General features: G+C 36.2%; 4 protein-coding genes, 1 non-coding gene and 1 pseudogene across 9 annotated transcripts; 2 read left to right on the top strand and 4 right to left on the bottom strand.

Annotated features, from left to right (window-relative positions):
• Positions 1-1,170: 1,170 nt before the first annotated feature.
• CSLD5 (cellulose synthase-like D5) lies at positions 1,171-6,057 on the bottom strand. Its single transcript, XM_022033495.2, has 3 exons — positions 4,871-6,057; positions 3,799-4,603; positions 1,171-3,326 (listed from the first exon to the last, which is right to left on the bottom strand). The coding sequence occupies exons 1-3, from the start codon at positions 5,803-5,805 to the stop codon at positions 1,548-1,550; spliced, it is 3,519 nt and encodes a 1,172-aa protein (XP_021889187.2). The 5' UTR covers positions 5,806-6,057; the 3' UTR covers positions 1,171-1,547.
• Positions 6,058-8,637: 2,580 nt separating this feature from the next.
• On the bottom strand, positions 8,638-15,363 carry SYP42 (syntaxin of plants 42). 5 transcript variants are annotated; one of them, XM_088219587.1, is made up of 10 exons: positions 15,005-15,363; positions 14,516-14,792; positions 13,585-13,674; positions 13,320-13,409; positions 12,976-13,053; positions 12,840-12,905; positions 12,356-12,436; positions 11,348-12,219; positions 9,327-11,183; positions 8,638-9,205 (listed from the first exon to the last, which is right to left on the bottom strand). In XM_088219587.1, the coding sequence occupies exons 1-8, from the start codon at positions 15,190-15,192 to the stop codon at positions 12,112-12,114; spliced, it is 978 nt and encodes a 325-aa protein (XP_088075713.1). In that variant the 5' UTR covers positions 15,193-15,363; the 3' UTR covers positions 8,638-9,205; positions 9,327-11,183; positions 11,348-12,111. The 5 variants fall into 5 exon arrangements, with proteins under 5 accessions (XP_088075713.1, XP_088075714.1, XP_088075712.1 ...); XM_088219588.1 differs by having other exon boundaries at positions 8,638-9,200; XM_088219586.1 differs by having other exon boundaries at positions 8,638-10,865; positions 10,981-11,183.
• Positions 8,716-10,776, top strand: LOC110808103 (COBRA-like protein 7 pseudogene; annotated as a pseudogene).
• On the bottom strand, positions 13,991-14,054 carry LOC148253681 (small nucleolar RNA snoR101). The gene has a single exon (XR_015820859.1). It is a non-coding gene; the product is annotated as a small nucleolar RNA snoR101 (small nucleolar RNA).
• Positions 15,364-16,674: 1,311 nt separating the features above from the next.
• Positions 16,675-20,477, top strand: LOC110808148 (protein DEHYDRATION-INDUCED 19 homolog 3-like). Its single transcript, XM_088220079.1, has 5 exons — positions 16,675-16,965; positions 17,103-17,239; positions 19,116-19,194; positions 19,402-19,660; positions 20,183-20,477. The coding sequence occupies exons 1-5, from the start codon at positions 16,887-16,889 to the stop codon at positions 20,283-20,285; spliced, it is 657 nt and encodes a 218-aa protein (XP_088076205.1). The 5' UTR covers positions 16,675-16,886; the 3' UTR covers positions 20,286-20,477.
• Positions 20,478-21,494: 1,017 nt separating this feature from the next.
• LOC110808122 (Myb/SANT-like DNA-binding domain protein) lies at positions 21,495-24,395 on the bottom strand. Its single transcript, XM_088220225.1, has 5 exons — positions 24,237-24,395; positions 23,321-23,660; positions 23,157-23,250; positions 22,602-23,065; positions 21,495-22,315 (listed from the first exon to the last, which is right to left on the bottom strand). Exons 2-5 carry the CDS (start codon positions 23,654-23,656, stop codon positions 21,764-21,766), a joined length of 1,446 nt encoding a protein of 481 aa, XP_088076351.1. The 5' UTR covers positions 23,657-23,660; positions 24,237-24,395; the 3' UTR covers positions 21,495-21,763.
• Positions 24,396-26,913: the final 2,518 nt, after the last annotated feature.

Raw genomic sequence — 26,913 nt, 5'->3', positions numbered from 1 at the left:
GGGCATAAGATTCTTACTGAGAAAATGACCAAAAAAAACTTTATCATTTATTTTTTTCCCTTTTATAACATGTGCCTTCCTTAAACATACCACCAAGTGAATATTGATAATGACTTCCGTCGGTGGCAAAATTCTCTTGCTTTCTTTTTGTTTTTTGTTTTTTTTTCAATTTTGTGTCAGAACCAACCAAATTATGATCAATAAATAATAAACCCAATATATATATATATATATGTATGTATGTATGTATGTATGTGCGTGCGACATAACTATATAGCCTATTTTGTTTTGTTATTTTCTATATCCTCTTTCATCGAGTTCAAGAGCTTTAAAGCTATATATGATGTCTAGTTTAAAAACGACCGTCTTAAATAATTTAAGCTTAACAAAAAATTGAATCATTAAAACCCATGAGAATTAACATTTAATTTCACATGTTATCTGAATGAGCAAAAACTCCTACTAAAAAATAATTGATCATTTTTCTTGGTCTTCTCATTTAAAAGTAATTTTAAAAAAAGAAACATGGATCGTGATCAACCCCCGTCCATATACGGATGATGGACCCGCACCACCACCGTAGGTTGTTCCGGTTCAAATATACATTGGCGTTTGTAATCTTATGGCCGGTGGGTGGAGGGTTTTCTTGGAATTGCAGAAGACCATGTGGGCTTGGAAACAGAGCCGGCGGCCGTGAAGGGGTTTTGAGGGGGATTTTGTTATTATAGAAGTGCCACGGGAACATAAATTGACAATGCACCAAACATATATATATCTTAACAACCCATTTGAAATCTACTTATGAAAATACATCTCATTGTTGGGTAAGTTCAATGGGTAAGCTCAAAATGGTAAATAGTTTAAAAAAATTGATTAATTAGTTCAAGTTTCCGATTGTCAGAACGTCGAGCTAACTTAAATTTGCAGAAAAAGAAGAAGAAATTTCTTTATTACTAATAAAATAGCCTGCCAAGTGAAGTAGTAGATGAAAGAGGAAATTCACTAGTATTTATAGTACTTAGATACCGAAATGCAACAATCACATATATGTGGGAAACAAGTCAGTCTTTTCAATTCTAAATGAGTCGTGTTGAGATTCAGTAAAATTTAGAAACAACTTGTCTCATTAAGTTTGAAAACAAAATTCAAGTAGCTATACAAACATCCAACTTGAACGAAAGATAGACAGCCTTCTAGATTTAACACTTGAAATCCAAATTTACATACAATAATGAGTTGAAGAAGACAATATAGCAAGCTACAAAATGAAGTTGAGAAACTTCATATTCATTTTTCCTACACTAGACCTAAACTACATGGCAAACATAAGGAAAACAACAAACACAATCATCATCATCAAGGGAAGTGGAAGTTCATGTAATCTTGGAAGACGATAGTAGGCACTTGAAATCCAAATTACATACAAAATGAAGAAGACAATACAGCAAGCTACAAAATGAAGTTGAGAAACTTCATATTCATTTTTCCTACACTAGACCTAAACTACATGGCAAACAGAAGGAAAACAACAAACACAATCATCATCATCAAGGGAAGTGGAAGTTCATGTAGTCTTGCCTTCCAGATGGAGGGCTTATGTACACCCAAAGCAGAGAAATAATAATGGAGAGCAAACCAGACCAGACAAAGACGATAGTAGGCACCTTTCCTCTCCTCCCCATCAACCCTTTTGCAAATGGGTAAAGATGGCAAAGTACCCAGAAGCTGAAAAACACTCCTCCAACCAACTTGCTCCACTGTGGAAACGGACTGTACAAGGTCCTTGTAGCTCCCACTGCAATGGCTATTAGATTCACCATCATGATTGTGATTGGGGGCACCATTAAGAAGCTCCATTTAACCACATAAAGATCTGCAAACTCATCATCTCCATCCTCTGGTGTTGCTGATTTGGAGGTCAGGGTGAATGAGATGTCAACTCCTGCTATTACCTTGAGTAGTCCTTGCAGGACTGCTGCAGGGTGAGCACTTGTCCCACCAATCAGCCAGAACTGCTCGTTCCGCCACCAGTCATGGAGGGTGATTCCAGACCATTTTATTTCAAGGACAGAAAGTAGGCACAAGGTGAGGGTGATTGCCAGGAGGAATATCAGAAAGGTTATGTCCAGGGATTGCACAATGAATTGCCCGGAGAAGAGGGAGACAGCTGGGAGAATGCAATAGACAATGAGGAAAAGAGAAGTGAAAGGGTACATTCCCACATTGAAATATGCCACTCTTTGCAGGAATTTCATCCGAGGACTTGCAAACAATGCATTGTTTCTTGAGAAGAAGATCTCTACAGAGCCAGTCGCCCATCGAAGAACTTGATGCAGTCTGTCTGTCAGATTGATAGGAGCTGTCCCTCTGAATGCATCTCTTTTGGTGACACAGTATATAGACCTCCACCCTCTATTGTGCATTCTGTAGCCTGTAACCACATCTTCCGTTACAGAACCATATATCCATCCTACTCTTTTTCCCCACTCAGTTTTATCCTCATAGAAACAAGAGATAACACTAATTGCTTCTGCAACAGTCGCAGCATCCAGAGGCTCACGAGGTACTGCAAGAGAACCAGCTGGTCTCCCGTGGCTGCCCTTGCCTTGCAATTCTTGAAGAAGTCTTCCTTGGTATTCTGCTATTGGGATAGATGCAGCTAGGGAAGAAGAATTCCCAAACCTTTTCGGAAGAAGCAAGGACTCGATATCGAAACCATCATCATCATCATTGAAATTCCCAGTGATTGGCAAAGCTGCATCATCATCTTCCTTCTTTGCCAACTTGGGCTTCCTCAAGAACAATTTGATCTTTTTCCTCCCAAACCACCCACGATGCTCAGTTGCTCTTGGAGGGCTAAATCCATACAGAGCAGTTCTGCGGAAAATACAGCCAGTGCCTACATACATTGGACCTTGTAACCCATCAAGAGCTCTCATACTCACATCAAAGAACACTGTATTATGATTTGCATACCGGTCATTTGGATCAATGCCTTCAAACCTTTGTGGAAATTGAACATAACATATCCTGTCACCTCCTCTGTCAAGCATAAAGCACATGCCTTCCCTTAAAGCCAGTGAGTTATAGATGTAGTGATCACAATCTAGATTGAGGATAAATGGCCCATTTGACATGATAGCACTGGTTCGAACCAAAGCATTCATGGCTCCGGCTTTCTTGTTGTGATCATATCCTGGCCTCTTCTCACGAGATACATAAACCAACATAGGCAATCTAATATCAACTTCTGTTGTGTCAATCAAATTCTCCCCATCAGCTTCTGCCCCAAAAACTGGTTCTGCATTTGGCGGAGCTAGCATTGCCTGCAGAATATATCAAACATTTCTTTGGCATTTCATATAATGTAAGTTTAAGTCTACATTTGGAACAAATCCGTAAATTTTCCTTAATTATTTTGCAAATTTTCAATAGTTCAACTTTAACGACTAGAGGAAGAAATAGAATTTTAAGTGGAATTAGAATAATACATTACCATGTTAATTAAGATTGTTTTAACCATTTTCTAATCATACTAAATATGAACAGATAAATGAAATTCACAAAATTTCTAAGTTTATTGAGTAATTACCTAAATTTGAGTCTGTTCTGAGACAAATTCATAAATTTTTTTTATAATAATTTGCTAGTCCACAATAGTTCAACAGCTAGAAGAAGATATAGAACTTAAAATGGAATTACAATAATTTTGGTTAGGATTTTTACCATTATGTAATGAAAGTAAATATGAATTACCAAACAAATTTCACAGAACTTCTGAGTCTGTTAAGTAATTACCTGAATTATCCCAGCATGATCTCCTCTTGAATGATCTCTTTCAGCAGAAGCCCATGTTCCAGGCCAGTGGGAACCATCTGACATCCAAGTAGCCTTGGGAACATTAGTAGGTTCTGAGGGATTTCCACCCATTTCCATCTGCTTCTTCTTCAACCTAAGCTCCTCATGGGCATTATATGCACCCGATCTCCGCCTTATCGAGTCTGGCAGTGAGTTGATCCTCACCTTGAATTCATCATATTCTCTCTTTACCCTTCTTCTCTCCCTTACAAAATCAAGTCTCACTTTGTTCTTGAGAAAATTCCTCTTCTGCGCAAAATAGGCCTCGGGATTTCTTGGTTCTATATTGTGTTTCCTACAGAAAGGAACCCAGAATCTGGAAAAGCTAGCAGTTTCTGCTAATGCTTCAAATGTCAAAAGAGACCCACCATCATCTGACAAGTAACATGCCACTTTCTCCACCGGATAGTCAACTGCAAGGATTGATAGAATGGTATTAGCCGTGACAAGGGGCGGTTCTTTTTCTGGGTCTGCCGTCGAGACAAACACATCAATGCCGGGAAGATCAGATCGTCCTTTGGGGTTTCTTAGGTTGGGAGATTCAAAACGCTCTTTCAGGACAGAGAGGTTGGTTACTCTGTTCACAGGGCATAGCTTTGGGAGCTGGTCTAGCAGCCATGAAAACGCAAACCAAAGCTCACAAGTTATTGACATTCCCCATAGCCATATAGCCTCGCGATTCGGGTGTCGAATTCTCCATGTCAGGAACAGGCCCAGAGCAACAAGACGCATTGCAATGAGAAGCCTGTATAGCAGCATATGCCATATGCGAAGATAAATATGATATGAAAGCAGATAAGAATCTTACAGCAATGAATTCAATGGGCGGTGAAAAAACAAAGAGATGAAGAAGATTACATCTAGAAACCAACTTTCCTACATTCAAATTCAAAATCAACTCCCTCAACAAGATGACTATTCATAATGTGGGACCTTTCCAGCAAATAAATGGAACAAACCCATTTGCAGACAGGTAGATAGGAACTGAGAATTTCTAGTTTAAGAAGCTTACCTGTACGGGCTGAGAATTGCAGCAGAGACACCGATTTTCCTCGTCAATGGCCTTTTTCTTTTCTCAAAAAAATCCGGAGGGTGTTCAAATCCATTAGCTCCTGACCCAGCTCCATACCCATCTTTAGGCCAGACTGCATTACCGTAGCCGTAAGTTCCCTTAGTCTCGAACAACCACCGAGTGTGATCAAAATCAGGCGGATGATTTTGCGCTTTAAACGACTTCACAAGTGAAAGTCTCTTGTCCAACTTGGAGTCTGCCATTGAAGGCAAAGGCAGAGCTTGGTCCTCTGCCTCCGAGCTAGGTTCATCTTCACTCTCGTCCTCGCTGGCACCCTTGTAGGGCTCTTTGCACCCAGGGCAATGCCCTTCGCCATTAGCTAGACAATCCAAGTAACACTCCCCACAAATCCTGAACCCACACTCGCATTTCCCTTGAATAGCCTTCTCATCACAACCTTTCATCCCGCAAGCCAGAGTTGATTTCACTGGCTCCGGACGCTCCATCGAGCAATCAATTACATGCCCACGAGTCACCGAATTGAAACCACCCGTGAAAATGGTACCTGAAATGAAGCTTCGATCCGGCTTGATCATGTTCCTGACATCTTCTGGTATGCTCGTTTGTGAGTCAGAAATGGAATGGTGATCAGGAGTTGGAGGTATATGCACAGTATAGGTAACAAATTCTGAGTTAATCTCCTCCGTGGTATCGTCTTTCGACATTGAACAATATCTTCCTCCGCTGGAAGTCCGAATTCCCCCGCTCGAAGCACGGTTTCCTTTGCAACTGAGAGGGGAATTCGGGTTGTTTGATATAGAAGCACGTGGCACTGGACTAGTTAATCCCATGCTTCTAGCTCCAGATCCTTTACCTCCTGATGAGATCGTGATGGTCACTGGAGAAGAAGATGGAGAAGAAGCTGTTTTCACCATCTTTTTCTGAGGAAGAAAAAAACCCTCGGAAATTAGAAGGAAACAAGAATAGAAACAAGAAATTCCCGTGAAATTAAAGGAACTCAAAGTCAGGCAGAACCCAGATCAACAGAAACTCTTAGAACCGGAGATAAAGGAGCAGGAATTTGCAGTGAAGAATGGAGATAAACAGATTGGAGAAGAAGGAGAGATGAATATGGATGGTGGGGGTGGTGCATTCTGCATAAAGCTTGAATTTGAATTTTGAGGAAAGCTGGGAGGGGGGGGGGGTTTACTTAGATGAAGGATACAATTAAACGGTCGACAAGTATGAGCCGTAGATACAAAAGAATCGGTCGGCTGTCTTTGAACTAAAACGGTCGTTATATGTTCGTAACGTTGTCGCCCTCCGTTGAAGGGAAAGTCAAGGAAAAGGGTAAAGCTTTGTTAAAGATCCAACGGTCGATTTAGTCTTTTAGGGAGGGCCCCACTAATATACATTACTTGTGATTCCCCCTTGTGGGGTCTGCCATCTGCAATTCAAACTTTCGGCCGCATAATTTCTTGGATTGTGAGCTCATGTAATTACACTTCTTCCCACGTATCATAAACTTAAATAATAATATCAAAACTTTATTTTATTTTTGGTCAAATTCAAAATTTTGTAGAACTAAATTCATATAATTGTACCATAAATTAAGGTTAATTTTACATTTCTTAATCATATCCTCGTTAGAATAGAATTTAATTCATAGTTTAAAATTATAATTTTATATAAGTCAATTGTAGTAAAACTTAGTAATTGAATGAATTAATTTTAACATGTATTTAGAATGTTTTGTAAAATTAGGCAATTTTTCTCCGACAGAAAAATATTTAAAGAGATCATTGAATTCGATGTTATAATATTTTAAAAATTTAAAAGTATTAAGAGATATTTTATACGATAATTTAGAATAATTTTAATAAATTTTAAATTTAATATCATAATATAATTATCACAAATTTAAGTCGATTCAAATGAACAATAATATTAAATGAACTCTTATATTTTTAGACATCTTTAATTAGTATATATAATTTTATAGTTCATTTTTTTAAAAAAATTTAAAATTATAATTTTTTGAATATTATTGCGATAGATTTCATCAATTTATGTTATTGAGAAGAATTTTTACTTTAAAGACGCTTAAATTTATATTATATATCCTAATGTTTTAGATGTGTTATGTTATTATTCATGGTCAGTTGGACATTTGGGCAATTTTTATTAATGTCAAAGATATAATTATTTTAATATCATGACATAGACATTTCAAAAATTGTATGGATTCAAAAGTGAAAGCAAATCAATTTACCTTCAAATCTTGTAATCTATTTTCAAGACAAAATTTAAACTATAAATTTTTAATATTATGGCATAAATTTTTTTAGCTTACGGTGAATTTAAAAAAAAATTTGTTATAAAAAGATACTAAGAATCAGATGTTGCATTCTTTTAAAAGCTTTACAATTTTATAAGCTATTTTTCATAAATTTTAGAAAGATTTTTAATATTATTGCATTCGTCTAATCAATTTACGTGAATTAAAATAAAAAAAATTTGTTCCAAATGAATTCTCAAATTTAATATTGTAATTGTTTTAATCACTTTTTATCAACTTCTAAAAATGTAATGTTTATATATGATCATATTGGCCTGACCAAATTCAATTTTATGTTCTTTTCAAATTTTTAAAATGTAATAAAATATTATTTTTATTCTTTTATACACACATTAATATCGTAATTTTATAAATAGCTTAAAGAAAATTCATATTAACTAAAATAAGATTTCCGTTAACGAAAATGAGATATTATATTAATATGTACTCATTTTTTAAGGTAAATTTAATAATTTGTCATCCATAAGATAATTTTGATGAACTCAATAGTGTAAAAACTAAATATTTATTAAATAGTAAAATCTTAACTCATATGGGAAGGGATAAAAAGTCAGGCAACAAAAATACTTTTTAAACCTAAAAATATATTAATCAATACACATTTACTTACATATACTTTTTAAGAACTTTTTAGTTTCATGAAGTTACAAAAAGAAATGTAACTTTGTTATGCAAGCTAATATCTAAATAGTTCATTTGACAAGTTAAATAAACAATTCTGATTGTAGAGACATGGGAAAGAAAGAATAAAATTTTGATGAGGCATTCTTGAAATTGAATTTTATAAAGTAGTACGAGACACATCTGAATAGCTTCTTATTTTGAATTTGCTTATTAAAAATACTTTGCACCACAAGCAGTCAATTGGTGCTCATACACTCGTTGAGCTTGCACACACCAACCCCCCCCCTCCAAAAAAAAAAAACCTACTATATACAACATCATATTAAGCCAAATGGCTATGGCCTAAACCAGAGATATTAAAACAACAATAATTAATGGGCCAAGTATATAAATACAATAACGAGCCTAATAAACTAGTATTTCCTGATTTTCAATATTATTATGAAAATATGAAACAAGAAGGAAAATCCAAAAAAAAAAAAAAAAAAAAAAAAAAAACCTGGCTTGAATCCCAAACCCAAAATGGCGTCACTGTAGGCTCCCACCCTTAAAAAGAAAAAAGAGTGGTTTTACTGGTTATACAAATTGTTTTGAAAATGAAGATACAGACGAGCCGAGTAAAGACCAGGTCTCTTCTCCTCTTCATGCTTCGTCATGCAGAGCGCCAAAGCCGGCAAACCAAATCAACTTTATAGTACCCAACAGCCAATCGAGCACCCTGCTTCTACTTCTCAAACTAGTAAAACTACTTGCACAACTCCCAAGTTCATTTACTTTCTCTGTATTTTGGCTCAAAACAAAACGAGTTCATTTTTCTCTCTCAAACTAAACCATGTTTCTCCATGCACCCATCTTCATCTGCATGGTTTTTACAATCTCCTTCTCTCTCCATACTTCACTGTCTCAGTCCCCACTGCCACCGGCTCCACCACTGGCTTCAAACACATGCAATAGCGTGTTCTTGTCATACGTCCACACCAGAGGCTACTCCATCCCGCCGACCGACCCTGCTAACCAAGCTTACAGGTTTGAATCGACCTTGACCATCCTCAATAACGGCCGTGATGAGCTAAAGTCATGGCAGGTCTTCGTGGGATTTCAGTACAATGAGTTGTTGGTCTCCTTGAGCAACGCTGTCTTGGCTGATGGGTCTTATCTCCCCGCTGAAGTTGGGAATGGCACTGTTTTGGCAGGGTTCCCGGTAACTGACCTCAAGTCCGCCATTGAAACGGCGGGAGATTTGTCCAACATGCAGGTTCAGGTCGGATTGGTGGGTACTGAGTACGGAGTTGGAGATCCGGATGTTCCTTTACCGGCAACTATGACTCTTGCTGATGATGGGTATTCCTGCTCTGAGCCAACAAAACAAGGTATCTCATCTCTTCTCTCAGATAAACATTCTTGTTCCTAGATATATATGTATTATGCTATATAACAGAAGGAACATAGAACAATATAGTAATTGTAATCCACCTAGTGATTGATAAATGTTGTGGCTGCCTTAGGGGACAAAGAGATACATGTCTGCTGCACTAGAAATTTAGTGTCTCCATCGGACAACAAGGAAGAAGATGAAATCTTGCCCCGTCAAGAAGGTGACCTTACAATAATGTATGATGTGATCAGCTCATATGACACCAATTACTGGGCACAAGTCTCAATCTCGAACCATAATCCTCTGGGTCACTTTGTTAATTGGAAGTTAAGTTGGGAATGGATGAGACATGAATTCATCTACGCCATTAAAGGAGCTTATCCCTCTGGGCTTGATACGAGAGAATGCCTATTTGGTACCCAAGGACAGTACTACAAGGACATGGACTTCTCAGAAGTATTGAACTGTGAAAAAAGGCCAACAATTATTGACTTACCTCCAACAAGAGCAAATGATTCTGTTCTAGGGAGGATTCCTTTCTGCTGTCGAAATGGGACAATTTTGTCACCTAACATGGATCCAAGCAGGTCACTTTCAGTTTTCCAGATGCAAGTGTTCAAAATGCCACCAGACTTGAACAGGACTAAGCTACTTCCACCACAGAACTGGAGGATTGATGGCTCTTTTGGTTCAGGGTATCAGTGTGGATCTCCAGTGAGAGTAGGTTCTAGCCAATTTCCAGATCCAAGAGGATTACCTTCAGAATCTGCTGCAGTTGCAAGTTGGCAAGTGGTCTGCAACATAACACAGTCCAAGAAGGCAAGCCCCAGATGCTGTGTGTCCTTCTCAGCCTTCTTCAATGATTCTGTTCTCCCTTGCAGCACTTGTGCCTGTGGCTGCAACAACAATCCAAGCCAAACCTGCAATGCCGATGCACCAGCTCTTCTTTTAGAACCAAAGACTCTTCTTATCCCATTTGAAAACCGGACTCAAGAGGCTCTGGAATGGGCTAGGATGAAAAATCGTCCTGTTCCTAATCCATTGCCTTGTGGGGATAATTGTGGAGTTAGCATAAACTGGAACTTATATTCAGATTACAGAGATGGCTGGACAGCGAGGATCACCCTTTTCAACTGGGGTGAAACTGAGTTTGCTGATTGGTTTGTTGCCGTGGAACTGGACAAAGCAGGACCAGGTTTTCAAGCAGCATATTCCTTCAATTCCAGTTTGCTTCCTGATTCCAATAATACAATATTCATGCAAGGTCTCCGGGATTTCAATTATCTTCTGCCAGAAAAGAATGGCACCAACCCAAAGAAAGATCCTCGGGTACCCGGTACACAACAATCAGTAATTTCCTTCACAAAGAAGAAAACCCCTAATATTAATGTTGCAGGGGGCGATGGCTACCCAACAAAAGTGTTCTTCAATGGTGAAGAGTGTGCACTTCCTGCAATACTTCCAACAAACAGTGCTTGCAAGATGAATGCAGTTACCAGCATCTTCATCGTGCTAGTTGTTCTACTTTTCTGGTTAGTGCAGTGGTAGCAGTAAGAGAGGCAGTCCAATGACTTCAAATTATTCTTTAGCTGCTTCGACATCATGCATCGTGTTTGATTAATATTCAACACCAAATGCTGTATTTGGTGCGTAGGTGAGTATAGAAGAAAGCATTTTGTAGAGAAGAAAACGAATGTAACTAGTATTCAGAAGAAAGTTCAATTTGATCCAACTCTTTCATTCTAATGGTACCTCTAACTGGAACTATACACATCCATTGAATTTTCAAAGGGATCATGCTTCTCTTGAACTTGAATGATTATTCTTCTTCCATTTACCAAAGACTTTGTGATGTTCACAAGAAAAACAGATTGAAGAGCTTGGGGACATCTCTTACACGGCAGAAACTGTATGAGAAAGTCATTCCAGAAACCATATTACCTCCCTACAAGAAACTGTAAGAAGTTAAACTAATTGCTAACGTTCGTGTCCGAAGTTCAATAAAGAAGTTACAAGCTAGAGGCATAAAAAATAACACATGCAAATGTCTAGCGAAGAAACTCATCTTGATTAAATTGATCAACAGAAGGCAAAGTTTCATGGAACAATTCAGTCATACCATCAGTTTCTATCTCATAAGTTGCAGCACCAGCTGAAAGTTGGTTTAGAAACAAGGACAAAGGTCTCTCCATGTTCCCTTACACATTCTTCACTTGAGGCAGAAATTCCAAGGGAATTTTCAGTTCTTGGTTTCTAACCACACTAGGCACAAGACAAACAAATTTTGCAATTTCTGTGTGCTCTGTGACTGCTACTGCTGATCAACAATGTCAACATCAATCAGCAGCAAAGAGTAAAAATTAATAAAGGCTCCATCATATTCTTGTCAATATGCTGCAGCTAAAAAACTAATCCTTTTTTTGCATGTTTTTGTAACATATCAACACAGTGATGCAAATACATGCTGACATGGTAATTTCCGTGTGATGTGGCAAAAATATCCATAGCTTGGAAATTTATTTTAAAGATTCATGCCAACAGCCCAGTTACTAGAGAATCGCCCGCCCTTATTCATACTTCCAAGTGTCTTTTTGTTCTTGGGAATATTTTGAGGAAGTTGAATCTGGGACAAGATTGCCTTTTCTTTACCTTCTTTTTCAGTTTTAGTAAATTGTAACATCTGCAAGAAAGACATCACAACTGATATTTACTATTCTGAGGTGTACAAGAAGATACAGTTAAATGCAATATCATATCCCCATTTTCTATGTTCAAAAAAAGATCGCTATATCTTTTTTTTTGTTTCAATACAGTTCCTATCTCGTAACTTCTTCCCACAACCAATGCAGTCATAACATTCATCTGAGGCAGTAAATAATAGGTTCATAAGAATATCTGCTTTAGGACCAAGAGAACTAGCATGATGAAGCACATTATAACAAGCACTGTTGCACACATCACCATTCCTCCTTTCTTTTGGGTTCTCTCTGCCTGCAATTCGAAGATACCAAACTTCACAGGTCAGGCATACCAAAGAAGCCGAGAACATCAACCTAGTGCAATCAGAAGTATATGTTTGTGAATGGGTGTGTATGAGCAAGTGACTGAGATGTATAGATTTTAGAACCTTCTGCAACTGCTTATAGCCCTCCTCCACTGACACAGCAACATTCTGAACATTAAAATCTATCCTATCAACAATAGTGCCCTGTAAAAAGCAAAAGATTTACCATGCTGAACCACATTTGACAAATCTGCATAAGACATAATCTCGTGCTCTGTTTAGAACTGAACAATGAATTTTCACTTTATTTGGGAATGAAAAAAAATTTCATTTTCAAGTAAACTCTGATGTTGTAAAAAAAATAATATTATACATATTTGTAAAATTTAACTGAATCACAACATTTGGAAAAACACAAAAATAGTGATTTAAAAAAACACAGAAAAGAGTACAAACATAATTTCAAACTTAATTTTCCTTCGAACTCTTAAGTAGAAAACACTTGCTCAATTCTATATGTTTCAAAAATGAAAATGATTTTTAAATGAACTCTATTTCTTTATGGAATTTATTTGTTCCAAATATAGTGTAAGGATGTAAAGCAAACCTGGTCTATCACAAGAACTGAAAGGTCTTTCATAATTTGAGCGAGTTCGTTTACTGATTCCATAACCTAAAAGGGAATTTCATTGATTAGAGGAATTATAGGATTATGCTTCCAAACACATATTAGCCTCCAGTACCTGCTTGATCTCTCTCTCCCTTTCTGCAGAGAAATGCTCACTCCTCCTTAGCTTGCTCATTTGGTGCTTGTTAAAACCCTAGATTGGATCAACAAGGATTTGTTAGGTAAAAAGTAAAATTGCTCCCAGTGTCACAGCGCAACACATGTTGTCTATGTATATGATTCCGGCTCATTCAAGCTGTATGTTCAAACTGTAGAACATCACCATCATTTGCATTCAGGATAGAAATTACAACAAAAACATGATTTAATATGTTGTTTTTTTTTTTCCTAACTTTCTTCCAAAAGTTTTCTACTTCAATAATAAAAAAAATTATTTAAGTGCGACGATGGGAAGCATACCACATCAGTAAATTCATCATCATCATCATTGTCACCTAATCTTGATTTGCTCTCATTCAAATTAATCTCCAAGTCATTCTCATCATGTCCCTATATGAAGAAGTAGCACAAAAATAATCAGTGGATCAAATATCACATCACAACTTAATGCACACATTATAAAGTAGATCATTTTTTTTCAAAAAAAAGGAAGAAGAAAATGATTTGTATCATTGAGATCGGAGAGACAAGTGAAGATATGCTTATGCATGTATAATAAATGTACCTCCTTTTGCTGCTGTAAGCATTTCAAATATGTTGATTGTTTCTTTCGGAGCTCCATAGAAAGGTTTTGAAGATCTGTTGCAAGAGAACGCTGTCAAGAAAAGTATATACATAACTAGGTCAAATCCATTGGAAAAGCCCGTCAAATACATAGGAAGAAACATTATGGTTAGGAAAATTGCATAACCTAATGACATAACAGCTAAGAAAAACAATTAAAAAACCACACTAAGTATGCAAGCATGAAACTGAACTATGACAGTATGAGACAAAATGTAACAGAATGCAGTAGCAAAGGATAGCATCAATAACCGAAAGCATTGAAATGATCAATTAATGCCGTAAGATCAGCTAAAAGCACCCAAAAGAGTAACCTTTAAAACTTCAACAGAAGGTGCAAATAGAAGAGCATCAGTGGATGAACTTGTCAACAAGTGAACTTACCTGAAGTTCAGAGATCAAGTGTAAAACATCACGTGCTCTAAATTTGCAACAAAGTCTAAAATTGAGGCAGGAATCATGCCAATGTGAAACCAATTTTACAAACCTAATGGCAGGTTAATTAAAAGAACCACGCTGCTGAAACAATTTTTTATAGAGGAAAAAGATAGAAAATCACAACATTACATTTGATTCACCACTATTCTACTCCTATTCAATTCCTATATTTCAGAGTTAGAATGTTATTTTCTCTTAAATGTATATTGTATTTTTGTTCCTATTCCATTGAATTCAGATTTCAACCAACCTCTACTAAAGAAAAATCACATAAAAAACAAAGAAAACCAAAGAAACATTAGAACCAGAAAATACTCAACAAGATCGATAAAACTAAACAAATCTCAAGAAATCCTGAGGAATGAAACATTACAGCTAAAGCAATATCCATTAAGTCCTCGCTACTCAGAATAAACGAAATATTAGAATCATACCTGTACATTTTTCCTAAAATTGAAATCCTCAGACGATGCACCTACAGACAATTTCTGTAGTCTCTTCTCGGACTTCCTTAGAATATCCGTGATCTCATAAGTCAGCACCTCAATCACACGTTGATCTTCTTTACCATCTCCAAAGGTAGGCAATAAAGCCTTTGAATGAGCCTTGGCTAACTCGACCATTTCGGTTCGAACTTGTTGTATATTCACAGCTATTTCTTCAGAATCATCCACCCAATCTGGCGGAAGACCCACTGTAAAGGCATCCCTACTGCAAAAAGAAAATAAAATTCAACAATCTTGATGATAACAATAAGCCAGAGTCTCAGCATCACGGCTTTCCAATTCTAAATCATCAATGAACTAATACAACAGACAGAAATTCTTTATCCTTCTTCTCTTGGATTTTGTTGTGTTTGCTCCGTAGCCAAACGAACGAAAAAAACCACAAAAACACAAAACATAATCGAAAAAGGAGAGTACCAAGAAGGACCGGGATCTTCAGTGCTAAGAGGAGCATAAGAAGAGCGATTTGACCGAAGAAGCGAACCGGTCACCATCTCAATAACCGGACCGCCGGAACCCGATGCCGACGAAGATAAAGGAGCTCGGACGCTCTTACAAGCATCCCTGTGCTTTCTGTACAGTGCAGTCCTGTTTCTCGTGGCCATTGAAACAATGGAGAACGAGAGGGTACAAGACGATGAGAAAAGGACTTTCAGGTGCTTGCTTATGGAAAATGAGATTTCAAGAGAGAATAGAGATGGGATTCCCGGGAATTGGAATTCTCGAGGGTTTTGCGACTGAAGAGAGAAGTAGGGTCGGGTCGGGTAGGTTTATGAAAAAGCTGGCACGACCGCGTCCAAAATTAGTGGTCAAATATTTAAATCGTACAAGACTATTTAGCACTATAAGTTTTCAAATAACTATAGAATAAAAAATTAATTAAGAAATGATACCTAATTTATCTGACTTAATTATTAATTAATGTGATTAAACAATTCTCTCCTAAAAGTAAAAATAATTAATAAATCAGCTCACCATAAACTGCAGATGAAGTATAAAAAGGTTCTGATGATACCCATCTTTTTAATGCTTTCAATTTATATTAAAAAGGGAAAAGGAACATAATATTTTCTATGAAAAAAAATTAAAAAAACATGAATCTGAGATTGAATCTTACTGTACCTTATAATAATACATTTTTATTACCATTCGTAATTATAAATTATTTAATTTGAATAGAATTTAAAATAAGTGTACTTTGATGATATAAATTATTTAAAAATAAATATTATTTATTCTACAGTTAATTTATTATAAGATCAATTTGAATTGGTACTAGTTCATTAAGAAATATAATTAAATAAATTATATAGTAAATAATTAGGTATAAATTGCCATTGACATTTTATAATTTATTAATTTTAATTCCATTGATAACAATTTATTATATTATTTTCATAATTATATCCAGTACCTCAAATTTTAGATGAAATTAAATTATTGACCCAAATAATTCGTAAAAGAAAATTTTAATCAGTTGGGTCCCAAAAGATTAACAGAGCGGATTGATAATTTTTAAATATGAAATATCTTTGATATTTTATTATATTTATTTAATTAATTAATATATTTCGTGTATTTTTTATTTTTTATTTACTTAAAAAAAATCATAACAAAATTATCTTTAATCATTAATAAATTCTTTTTTAAAATTTAAGTTGTTAGTTAAAGTACGCAAATCTCTAACCAGATTGAAAAAATTAATCAATATAAAATAATTCTAAAAAGCTTCAGAAAAATCCGACAAAAGAAAGCAAAAAGACAACAAAAACCCTGGTCGGTCCACGAACTGCCACAAAACAGAACACGATTAGGATTAGTGTGATGATTAATATTAGATTCCTCCACTAAAAATAATTAATATTATAATTAACATTATTAAAATATTTCTTTTCTAAAAATAATTAACACATAAAAGGTGCAGACGCGAAGCGCAGCGGATATAGAAGTCATTAAAAATTTTTATGTATCCAGAATGGTCTTTTCAGTAGTAAAATAAGAGTGGTTGAGGGTTAACAGGCGGGGTATTTTGGTCATTTTGGCAGAAATCTTGTCGATTAAGAATCGATGGGCTATGTAATGTGTATGGCTCGAAACCTTAGAAAATAAAAAAGCCGCCTTCATTTCGTCGTTACTTCTGCGCGTTTTACTTCTTCGCGTTCCCTTTTTTTCGCCCAAAGAAAAAAGAATCGGGAGCTCCAGAGCTGATCAGAGAAAGAGGGAAAGAAGAGAGGAAAAAAAAAGGGTAAAAGTATTGATTAGAAACGGGAGTATTTAAGTTTTGAGTTGCAGAATTTCAATGGAAGATACATGGAGTTATGGTCTCTCCAGAACTTCTTCTTCAAGGAGTTATTTATCAGCACTCAAGTCTCACTCCGGTTTGTTCTAGAATTTCTCTTTTTTTCCCGTTTCTTATTTTTTTTTTCTTTCTGGGTATTTTGTTTTGTGAATCGAGTAATTTTTTTAATTAAAGAATGATTTTTTGGTGTTTAATTTATATGGGTTGATGAAGCAGATTTCTGCATTGAATTTGATGAGATTGAAGGAGATGAAGAGGTGGAATATCCATGTCCGTTTTGCCCAGAAGATTATGATTTAGTTGGATTGTGTTGCCATATTGATGAGGAGCATCCTCATGAGGATAAGTCTGGGGTATGTATATATATATATGCACTTTTCAAATATTTATCTATGTTTTTTGGACTCCTATTGTCATGTGTTCAGAATCTCAGATTCTTAAGAAATTTTTCTTGGAAAGTTCAGGTTCAAAGTTTGATCGTGGCATTTTAATGTTTATGGCACAATTGGAATTCAGTTAGTAAATAATCATTCAGATTAATAAGGACCTATGACTGGCTATGCATCAATTTGACAAAGCTTGTTGGTATTGATTTTAAGAGCTTCTAATACCTGAGTAAGTTAAATTCAGCTAAAAGAGTGTTTTTTCTGAAGCTTAGGCTTTTAGTTCATCTAGCCTTTTAACCCAATATTTTATAGAGTTGAATATAGAATATCCTTGTTGTGATCATATTGGTTATTTCCTGGATGGCGACCTTCATTTTGAGGCATAATAGTTGAATCTCTTGGATATTGATGTTTCTGAACATGATAAGTAACCACTTTAGGCTGTAACTCCTTTTCCTGATTTTTATGATACCGGTTCTTTTGGATTGTAAGAGTTTGTCTTCTTCTTTTAGACGGGTTTGTTAGGGGAAAGCACCAATTGTTGAGTGGAGACAACTAGTAAAATATGACGTCATATTTGTTAACAATTAGTTTTGTCGTTTACTTCCTTTTCTTTCTAGAAGGAAGTTCGTTTTGTAACGAACGTTCACCTCTTTATTGTTCTTATATAGGCATTCATCATATTTGGTCATAGGTTGAGAATAATGAAAAATTATTTCTACTATTTGATTTTTTCTCCTAACAAGAACTGGTGAATCGCATGAAGGGGTTCGGCAGTTTGACCTATGAGTTAAGACCAAGAGCTTCACTTTGGCCAAGTTTAAGCTGATAATACTCAAATGTTTGGCATCTTTGTTGTAGAGTTTGCCATGTATGAGATCAAAGCTCCTCTTTTATAGTTTATTTTGGATCTAGTTTTAGTGATGAATACTCTTCTTCGCTCACTCATTTCACCTATTGCCCATAAAGTTAAGCTTGTTTATTGCTGTCTCACGGATGTATGAACTTGTTCTTTGACTCACATTATATATATTGTATGGCATGGGTGTTTCATGGCTATTTTATAGGTTTCCTTTTCTCCTATGTTCTAGTCTTCACTTCATCCATTTCCCCATTGTATGCTCTTCTGTTCTATATTCAGTATTGATTGTTCATAAGTCTTTTGTCCTAAGACTCTAAGACTCAAAACTGTATTTCATGAACAATATTCATAAAATCAGCGTTGGAACTTGAGCATTTGCTCGCCATTTTTGCATACAGTTACTATTATCTTTATTTCCGAACCAATTAAATTATGTAATCAGCACATGGTACTTTGTGTTGGATTTTTTTTCTTTTACGTGCATCATAACTTTGTATACATCTCTTTTAACAAGGCCTTGTACCAAACCTCTTTAAAAGAATATGTACTTGTTCTTTATAGAAGGATATTTCTTAAATTGGGTTCCGATGGATTATGTGTCATGAACTTGATACATGGTTCGAATCTGAAAGGTAGAGGAAGAAAGAGAGAAAGAGAAAGAGATAGAAAGAAAGAAAGGTGAGAATTGGCAAGATGTGAGAGAAAATTGTATTCAGATTTCAATAATTTTTAATATCCTTCTCTGAATACATGCGTAAATATAGACTATAAAGTAGGAATTTGTAACTGTCGGATATGATGATCCGGGATCTTCCTCTCATAATTTATTATGATGGAAAAGACAAAACCACCATTGTACAAACTTACCTCTTTTACTCTTGCATATTATTTTTCTAGTTTCCCAATTTACCATTGGTCCCTTACATTATGGTGCTTCAAGAAGTATACCATACTTAACAATCAACTTCAAAATGTTTGCAGGTATGTCCTGTATGCACTACAATAGTGGAGAGTAATATGGTTGGACACATTGCATTACAACATGGGAACGTTGTGAAAATATCCTTTTCTTTACCTTCTCTTGGTTGAATTAGAAATCTTTACACCTTTTGTTTCTTATTCTTCCTTCATGATTTTCGTTCATTTTACTGCAAGCTTCACCACCAGCTTCTGCATCATCCGTAGAATTTCTCAGTAGTAGTTCCTTGTACTTTATATGCTTAACCGTGACTATATTACACACTAGACTCCTTGACTGAAATTTACAGTCATCACAGATTGAAACATCGCAAGAATGAATCTCATTTAGCATTATCTTATTTAAGAAAGGAATTGGAGGATGGGCATTTTCGATCTCTCCTTGGAGGATCATCACCTCCAGTTACTTCCACCAAAATGGCACCTGATCCATTGCTGTCATTCATCTACAATGTGCCTACTGCTAATAAATCTGAAACTGTACAGCCAGATTCTTCAAGTGAAGTTAGCCTAGAAGAGAAGAGCTCAGATACAAAAACTTTAGAAGTGTAAGTTTTTTATGGTTCACTGTTCTTTTAACTCAATAAGCTGGAAGTTGTCAAACATTACGTCAATGTTTTGTCTCTCAATGCATGATAGATTCTAAAAGAAAAGCCATCACCTTTGATAAAGAAAATTTAATCGTACTGTAGAAACACCAGACTTTTGAATTAGGCATTAGATCAACTTGGAATTTGAATAATATTCTTTAATATAGATACTGTAGTTATATGAAAAAATATATTTTTCTTAATGCAACAAAAATAGACAATTAACACAAGGGGAAAATATGGCATGTCCGAAGGAGAAGCTAACAGAGTCCGGAGAGAGATGGGAAACATGATCTTTTGGTGCTTAAGCTGGAGGCAGATGCTGGACAACTTCTAGGAATACGTTTTATGCTTTGCTTTTTGCTCTTGCTGATCTTGGAATCTCATTTTTCTACGTTGTGATTAATTCTAATCTATGCTCCCTTTTTCTCTACCACTTATTGATTGTATCTGAATTTGGTGATGCTTCCCTGGTTGCAGAAACGTTCAGCTACCTTCCATGTCGGAGGAGGATCATACAGAGAAGAAAAAAAGGTGTGAGTTTGTACAGGGACTGTTGTTGTCCACCATCTTTGATGAGTAATACAATATACATGTAGTTATTTGGCTCTCTAGAAAATTTTTAAGAGGTCCGGGATGGAAGTTTGTTTATGTTGAAGTTATTACACCTTGATAAAGAAAGGTAGGGTAGATGGAGAAATTTGAACGTAATGCACGTTGTTATCAGTGTAATTTCATAATGCCAGAGTAAACTGGAATTTTTCATGTTTTTCAATAGTGCATGATGCTAATGCATATGTATTTCTTTAGTAAAATAAGTTTTAGTTTAAACTACTGCTCCATATATATATATATATATATATATATTTCTTTAAAAAAAAAAATTAAAAGTAAGTTCCAACAATAAATTTCTTTTCTTTGATTAATATATATGTGAAAAATATATATATATATTTTTTTATTGTTTCAATTAAAATGCATTGTAAGTATTATTTTATTTTTACTTATATATGTATATAGATGAAAAGATAGTTTATTTTTACTTATACATGTACATGTATATATATAAAGAGTGTAATATAATTCAAACTTAAATTTGTTAATTTTATAAACAAAATATAAGATCATTTGATTGTTTTATCATTTTTTAAAAATTAGATTAAATTTTTAATTTATTATAATTATTTAATTATAATATAATTTTTTTATATATAAATATAATAGAATTATAAGGATTTAACCTAATATAATAAGTTAAATTTTATATTTTATTAAATGATGAATTTTATATTTTCAATGAAATTTAATTCGTAATTTTCAAGAATAATACAATGTTCTTAACCACTATATTACTACCGAAAAAAAAAGTTTTAACTATTTCTTTAAGCTATAAGCATAAAGGAGAATATATGAAGTAATAAATATCTTTATATAACTAAACATATCATCACCTATGTTTAAAGAACTTAAAGCATACGAGTTTTTTACACCCAAGATGCAGTATAGAACCGATGCTTCATCAATTGGGGAAGGAAGAATAAACATCCATTTCCAGTTGACAAAACAAATGTAAAAAAGATAGACTTGCATGTCATATCAGTTTCTATGATAATCAAATATTGATCAGAAAAATTCTTCAAAGAATATAAACAGCACAGTACAGAAAAATATTTGTTTTTATTTTATAAAATTCATATATCATTATTTATAAAAATATGTATCGAAATTCACAATAAAAATAATATTATATAATAATAATTATGGTGGTATATATAAGCTTGCTTCCTGGTCATTACGGTGTAGTTTGTTTGCCTCGTTAATTCTCAAAATCCATTTCCATCGAAAAATGAATTACAATATTCACATAAACATCCAAAAGGCTTCTCTTTTCTGTAAAAGCTGCCTGAAACGGATGGACTGAAAAAACAAAAAAAAAAGGTAATTTGCTCAAAGTGGACGGAATGCATCAACTAAAATCTTTATGGAACCAAACCAGTTCCAACTCAAAAGAATCTAATCTATCTTCAATCTACCAAAGAACAAAATAGAAGTTAGAAGAAACTATACTTGAGGCCGAAGCTTCCTTAGCAACCATTTCTTTCGAAGTTTGACATCTAGGGCGAGGAATGTTTTTGCCTTCAACTCATCCTCCAGGAGCTCACATGCATCCAATATAAGTTCCTCATCCATATCTGGTAATTCTTGAATTGCTGCAATTACATTCTCTATTGCAATGGAGTTGGATAACTCATCATCTCTATGCTTCTCCGTTAAAGAAGAAACGACGGTTGCCATCTCATGAAGAGCATTTGCCATGCCTCCTTCATTGATCCGCAACTTCTTAGGATACCCAGAGTTTGATTTATTCTCTAGTTGATGTTTGTTCTTTGAATTAGACTCAAGTGTTTCATCTCCACTAGAAACTAATGTCCCTGAAGAGTCAAAAATTTTCAATCTTCCGTGCAACTTGACTTCTTGAACTTCATTTTCCACGTCCAAACATTGAATAGAAACCCGATCACTTTCATCAAAACTCAAATCATTGCATATCACGCACAAATCTTTATAGTATGGCACAGGTCGTGTCATGAACTGCCGAGCATCAGTATGTGCCTGCATGTGATCATACTACACTTCTTGAAACCTTGTTCAATTTAAATCTTTGCACAAATGCTACCAGGAAATATTGGAGGGCCTTTTGACATTAGTATAAAAACACATCTAAAGTTTTTCCCTATCTTATAATCAGAATACACCTACTGTTCTTCCGAATCTTATGATCACTAAGCTTAAAAGTTTCAGAAAGAAAACCCATTCTCCTTTCATGGAAGCCAGTAGAATGAACTCTCAAAAGTATCATACATGGACAAGTCTTGTGTGGTTCAGAAAATATGCATACCTTGACATAATCTTGCCAAACATAATCATCTGCAGTCACCATTTGACGAGCATCGTCCCAAACAAAGCCATTCAATTCAAGAAGATTCTTTATCACATTATACTGCCTTCTCAATGTTTTATACCGATTTTTTAGGACATCAACATCATAGTTAAAACCAAATTTGGCATTGAATGATGCAATCATCTCTGCCCATGATTGTTTGCGAAATACACCCTCAATTTGGTTGCCTTTCCGCACTTGCTCAAGCATAAGATCAATGAAATAACGGTCCATTGGAGGATGCCAAGAAGTCCTAGTGCGAGTAGCTACTATAGTTCCCTTCGAGTTGGGCTCCTCTACAACCCTATTCGACCTGGATATACCATAATCTTCATCGACTGCAATTTCACCTACAGCTTTTGGCTCTGAACCTGTAGTTATTTCATCCCCATCCAGATGTAACGACTCTGCCACATCATCAACTGGTCCCTCCAATCAAGCAAGGTTATCAGGACAGTTAGACCTCAAATACCAACTAGAAGTTAAAAGCAGCAACATGGCTGACAACAGTACCTTTTTGTTCAGCAGTTCCATCTCCATATATCAAACACAAATCATCGTAATAAGGTATTGATTTTATTCTAAATGATCGAGCATCTGCGTGCACCTGAAAAAACACATATAAGTATTCTGAGAATTGTAGATCTCTTAAGATATTAATTATCTAATCATCACACCTTGATATATTCATCCCAGACATTATTATTAGCAATCACCATCTGTCGCTTGTTATCCCAGCTAAAACCCTTTTGGTCTAGAAGATTCTTTATGGCTTTGTACAGATTTCTAAGTGTTTTGTGACGATTCTTCAGAACGTCTTTCTCATATGGAAAACTGAATTTTGCGTTGAACAACAATGACATATGCTTCCATGCTCGTTTACTGAATAAATGATCATCAAACTTGTTTCCCTTGCTCACCTGCTCCAACATAAGATCAATAAAATACCGATCCATTTCAGGCGTCCAAATAGTCCTCAGACGATCACCATTTGTCCGTACCCCAGTGCCCATAAGTCTACAATTAGATAGGAGGCAACATTAAAAGAATTCAAATATCCATGAAAATACATTGCACCAAATTCCACTCTCATCTACCCATTAACCAATACGTAAGTTCCATTACACTCCAGCAATCTATTTATGGAATGAAGTAAACATAAAACATCCCATGACTCCACAATTTCGGTCTCATGTTTAATGTATTGAAAACAAACCCAGGGTACCCAGAAAAAACACCCAATATCTCTGCAACTTCTGTTTGTTTCTTGCTGACTCTTAGCAACCCAGTTCAAGCTTAAAGGCATCTAACTGAAAAGCCCGCTAATGGCTCTTAGCAACCAAGTTGGATTAACCTCTTTTTTACAAAACATTTCTAAACATCATAGCCTCTTTTGTTTGTATAGTTTCAGGATCCAGTAAGGAGATGAATCAACAGAAATTGCGGATGCAACTGTGTGGAAAATTCAATTCAGATCATGCATAACAAATTATATAACTATGATTAATTTAACTCGGTAATTGAAGTTTCAAAAGAAGGTGATTATGATATCCACGACAGAGGACGCAAAAGAAAACGAGTAAAAAAACTCACCTCAGGACTCGGAATCAGATTTGAAAGGACCTACGACAGGTCAAAAACGGGAATTAGGGTTTAAGCGATGTAGGGATAAGGTTTTCCCAATACAGGATTGCAATCGCTTCGCAGCAGGATAAGAGGCTATCCTCGTCCCTGACAATGCTTTTACTTTTGTTTTTTTAGGAATATTATTTTTTTTTATGAAATTCATGGAATCAAGTTATATATATATATTTCCCACGATAATTTTTTTTACCAAGTGATTATGTTATGGAATAAAAATTCCCTAATATATTTTTAAGTCGTAAGCATCAAATTAATTTTTTAAATCTATATATTCATATAAATACATCTATAAAAATAATCGTATTTATACATAGTATATATAATATTTAATATGAATGAAAATAATTTTCAAATGTGTTTGGCATCCAAACAAAGGCTTAATCCACCGTTAGAAATTGTTTGGGAGTTTGGATGATGAGAAATTTTGTCTTTACTATGTTTCCCCCCCTACTATTTTTGGCATGTATCCAAACATACCCTCTGCCAATTTTGAAGGCTTTGATTTCAGTACAGCAGCAGGCTATTTGAAAATTGAAACCCAAATACCAATTGATAATGAATTTCAAATTATACAATTGGATTGAAATTCACAAAAATAAAAAATAAATTAAAAGAATTGATAATGAATTCCACAAATAAAAAATTATCGCAAAGTACTTGACTCAGTTAACTGTTGAAAATATTCGGCCAATAAAATTCAATTACATTATTCAATACTTGTAATGTTGTCGTATCTATACTTAATAAAATATTGAAATCAAAATTTTTTAGTATCAATAAGTTTTTATGAGAATTGAGTAATTAATTCAAAAGCATCGACCATATGTGTAGCGCCCGGACCGAGGGAAAAAAAAAAAAAAAGCCACGTCGGCAGCCACGTCAGCAGGCCCGTTCAGCAGTCCCGGCCAACCGGGGCCTGCCACGTGGCAAGACCACATCGCTCCTGAACGGGCCACATTGGCGATCCGCGTGGGCGCGATCGGACGGTCCAGATCAATCGCATGATCGGACGGCCCAGATTTAATCAAAAACGGACGGCCCAGATTAAAACAAAATGGACGGCTGAGATCAAAGGGCAAGGGGTTATAAATAGAACCCCCACACCAGACCACAAACCCTAGCCGCCTGCCGCTCGCCGGAGAAGACGAACCAGAGGCCGACCGCCGCCACCCGCCGCCGCACCGGAGAAATTTCCGACCGCCGATCGAGGTAAATTTCATACCCCCGACTCGTTTTTCCACGCTGATTCCTCCTATGGCCAAATCGAAGCCAAAATCCCGGCCAAACGGCTGGAATACGCGGCCGAAGACCAGCGGCGCCGCCGCGCCCCCTCTCGGTTTTTGCATCCGACGAGGCCCTTCCCGGCCTCCGTTTGATGCAATTTTTATATCACCGTGATCACCATTCTTTTCTCTACAGGTTGACCGGAGCCGAATCACCAAAACACGAACCTCGCCGGAGAGCCGCCGCACCCGAGAGCGCCGCCGCCGGTAAGCTCCGTTTTTCAGTGATTTTTTGGCCCCCCGAGGGCCCTAGGGCTGTTTTCTCACAGGGGCCGATGCGAGTATGGCCGAATTCGGCCGAAAACGGCCGAAAACAGCCAACCCGAGGCGACTCGCCGCCGCCAGCGGCGGCGCTGTCGCCGGAGCACGGCGGAGCCGCCGTGCCAGAGTTGCGATTTGGGCCGAAAGAGGCCCTGGGCCTAATTTGGGTTTTTTTTTGGAACACGTGCAGGTACCGTTAGTGTGTTTCAGTTTTTCCAGGAAAAATTCAGGGAAAATTAGGGACGGCCTGTAGGCGCACTGTGAATCGTATTTGGATCCTGAAAATAAGTAAGGACCCCTCACCCTATTTCCTATCACGGTATTAAAGTTCAAAATGATAAAACGGTATTTCTTGAATTAACGCATGTGTGAAATTGCTTAAGGTTGCTAATGGAGCCCGAATCTAGTGTGATTGATGATTTACTGTTATTTGGCCTGTTTTACAGCTTTAAATGCATTATGAGGTTTGATGTGTTCATTTTATAGTTTCGAATGCATATATTACTGTTTTATTAATTATGGGTTGAATGACTGAAGAACTGATACTGTATGTTGTCTGTTTGGCATGAGTTACGATTTGTTTTCTTAAATGTGAATTGATGATGCTTATTGAGGAAAAGGAAAATGAAAGATTGTGTAGACTGATAATTGTATGATGGGGTTAGCCTGACTAGATATCCTGGGAGATGGTGGACGGACCGGGTCCGTAGGGAACCCTACCGGGATTGTGGTCTCACATGCCGGACGGGGTATGGAGATCTTATGGTTTTGGCGCCCATACCGGACGGGGTATGGGAACGGCCCGTTTCACCCTCACACCGGACGGGGTATTGAGGTTTATGGTTTTGGCGCCCATACCGGACGGGGTATGGGGACGGCCCGTTTCACCCTCATACCGGACGGGGTATTGAGGTTTATGGTTTTGGCGCCCATACCGGACGGGGTATGGGGACGGCCCTGGAAACTGATTATGAATGTTAAAGGTTAACGGGTAGCAGGACCCCTATGGACCCCCATGGATACTAGTAGGCTGGTAAATGAGAAAAGGATATGTTGTATAATGATTGAATTACAAAAGGCGT

The sequence above is a fragment of the Carica papaya genome, chromosome 5 (genome assembly GCF_054855325.1).
Source record: "Carica papaya isolate Zhongbai chromosome 5, ASM5485532v1, whole genome shotgun sequence".
Taxonomy (NCBI): Eukaryota; Viridiplantae; Streptophyta; class Magnoliopsida; order Brassicales; family Caricaceae; genus Carica; species Carica papaya.
This window is presented reverse-complemented; position numbering and strand designations above follow the sequence as displayed.

Excerpts from the sequence above, each read along its gene's own strand:
- CSLD5 (XM_022033495.2), bottom strand. The coding sequence starts at position 5,805 with ATGGTGAAAACAGCTTCTTCTCCATCTTCTTCTCCAGTGACCATCACG. Across the intron at positions 4,604-4,870 it reads GCAATTCTCAGCCCGTACAG|GCTTCTCATTGCAATGCGTC; the intron begins GTAAGCTTCTTA and ends GCTGCTATACAG. Across the intron at positions 3,327-3,798 it reads ATCATGCTGGGATAATTCAG|GCAATGCTAGCTCCGCCAAA; the intron begins GTAATTACTTAA and ends TATATTCTGCAG.
- SYP42 (XM_088219584.1), bottom strand. The coding sequence starts at position 15,192 with ATGGCCACGAGAAACAGGACTGCACTGTACAGAAAGCACAGGGATGCT. Across the intron at positions 13,410-13,584 it reads GCTTACAGCAGCAAAAGGAG|GGACATGATGAGAATGACTT; the intron begins GTACATTTATTA and ends TTCTTCATATAG. Across the intron at positions 12,906-12,975 it reads GGGAGAGAGAGATCAAGCAG|GTTATGGAATCAGTAAACGA; the intron begins GTACTGGAGGCT and ends ATTCCCTTTTAG.
- LOC110808148 (XM_088220079.1), top strand. The coding sequence starts at position 16,887 with ATGGAAGATACATGGAGTTATGGTCTCTCCAGAACTTCTTCTTCAAGG. Across the intron at positions 17,240-19,115 it reads CTCATGAGGATAAGTCTGGG|GTATGTCCTGTATGCACTAC; the intron begins GTATGTATATAT and ends AAATGTTTGCAG. Across the intron at positions 19,661-20,182 it reads GATACAAAAACTTTAGAAGT|AAACGTTCAGCTACCTTCCA; the intron begins GTAAGTTTTTTA and ends CCCTGGTTGCAG.
- LOC110808122 (XM_088220225.1), bottom strand. The coding sequence starts at position 23,656 with ATGGGCACTGGGGTACGGACAAATGGTGATCGTCTGAGGACTATTTGG. Across the intron at positions 23,251-23,320 it reads TCTGGGATGAATATATCAAG|GTGCACGCAGATGCTCGATC; the intron begins GTGTGATGATTA and ends GTGTTTTTTCAG. Across the intron at positions 23,066-23,156 it reads TGGAACTGCTGAACAAAAAG|TTGATGATGTGGCAGAGTCG; the intron begins GTACTGTTGTCA and ends TGGAGGGACCAG.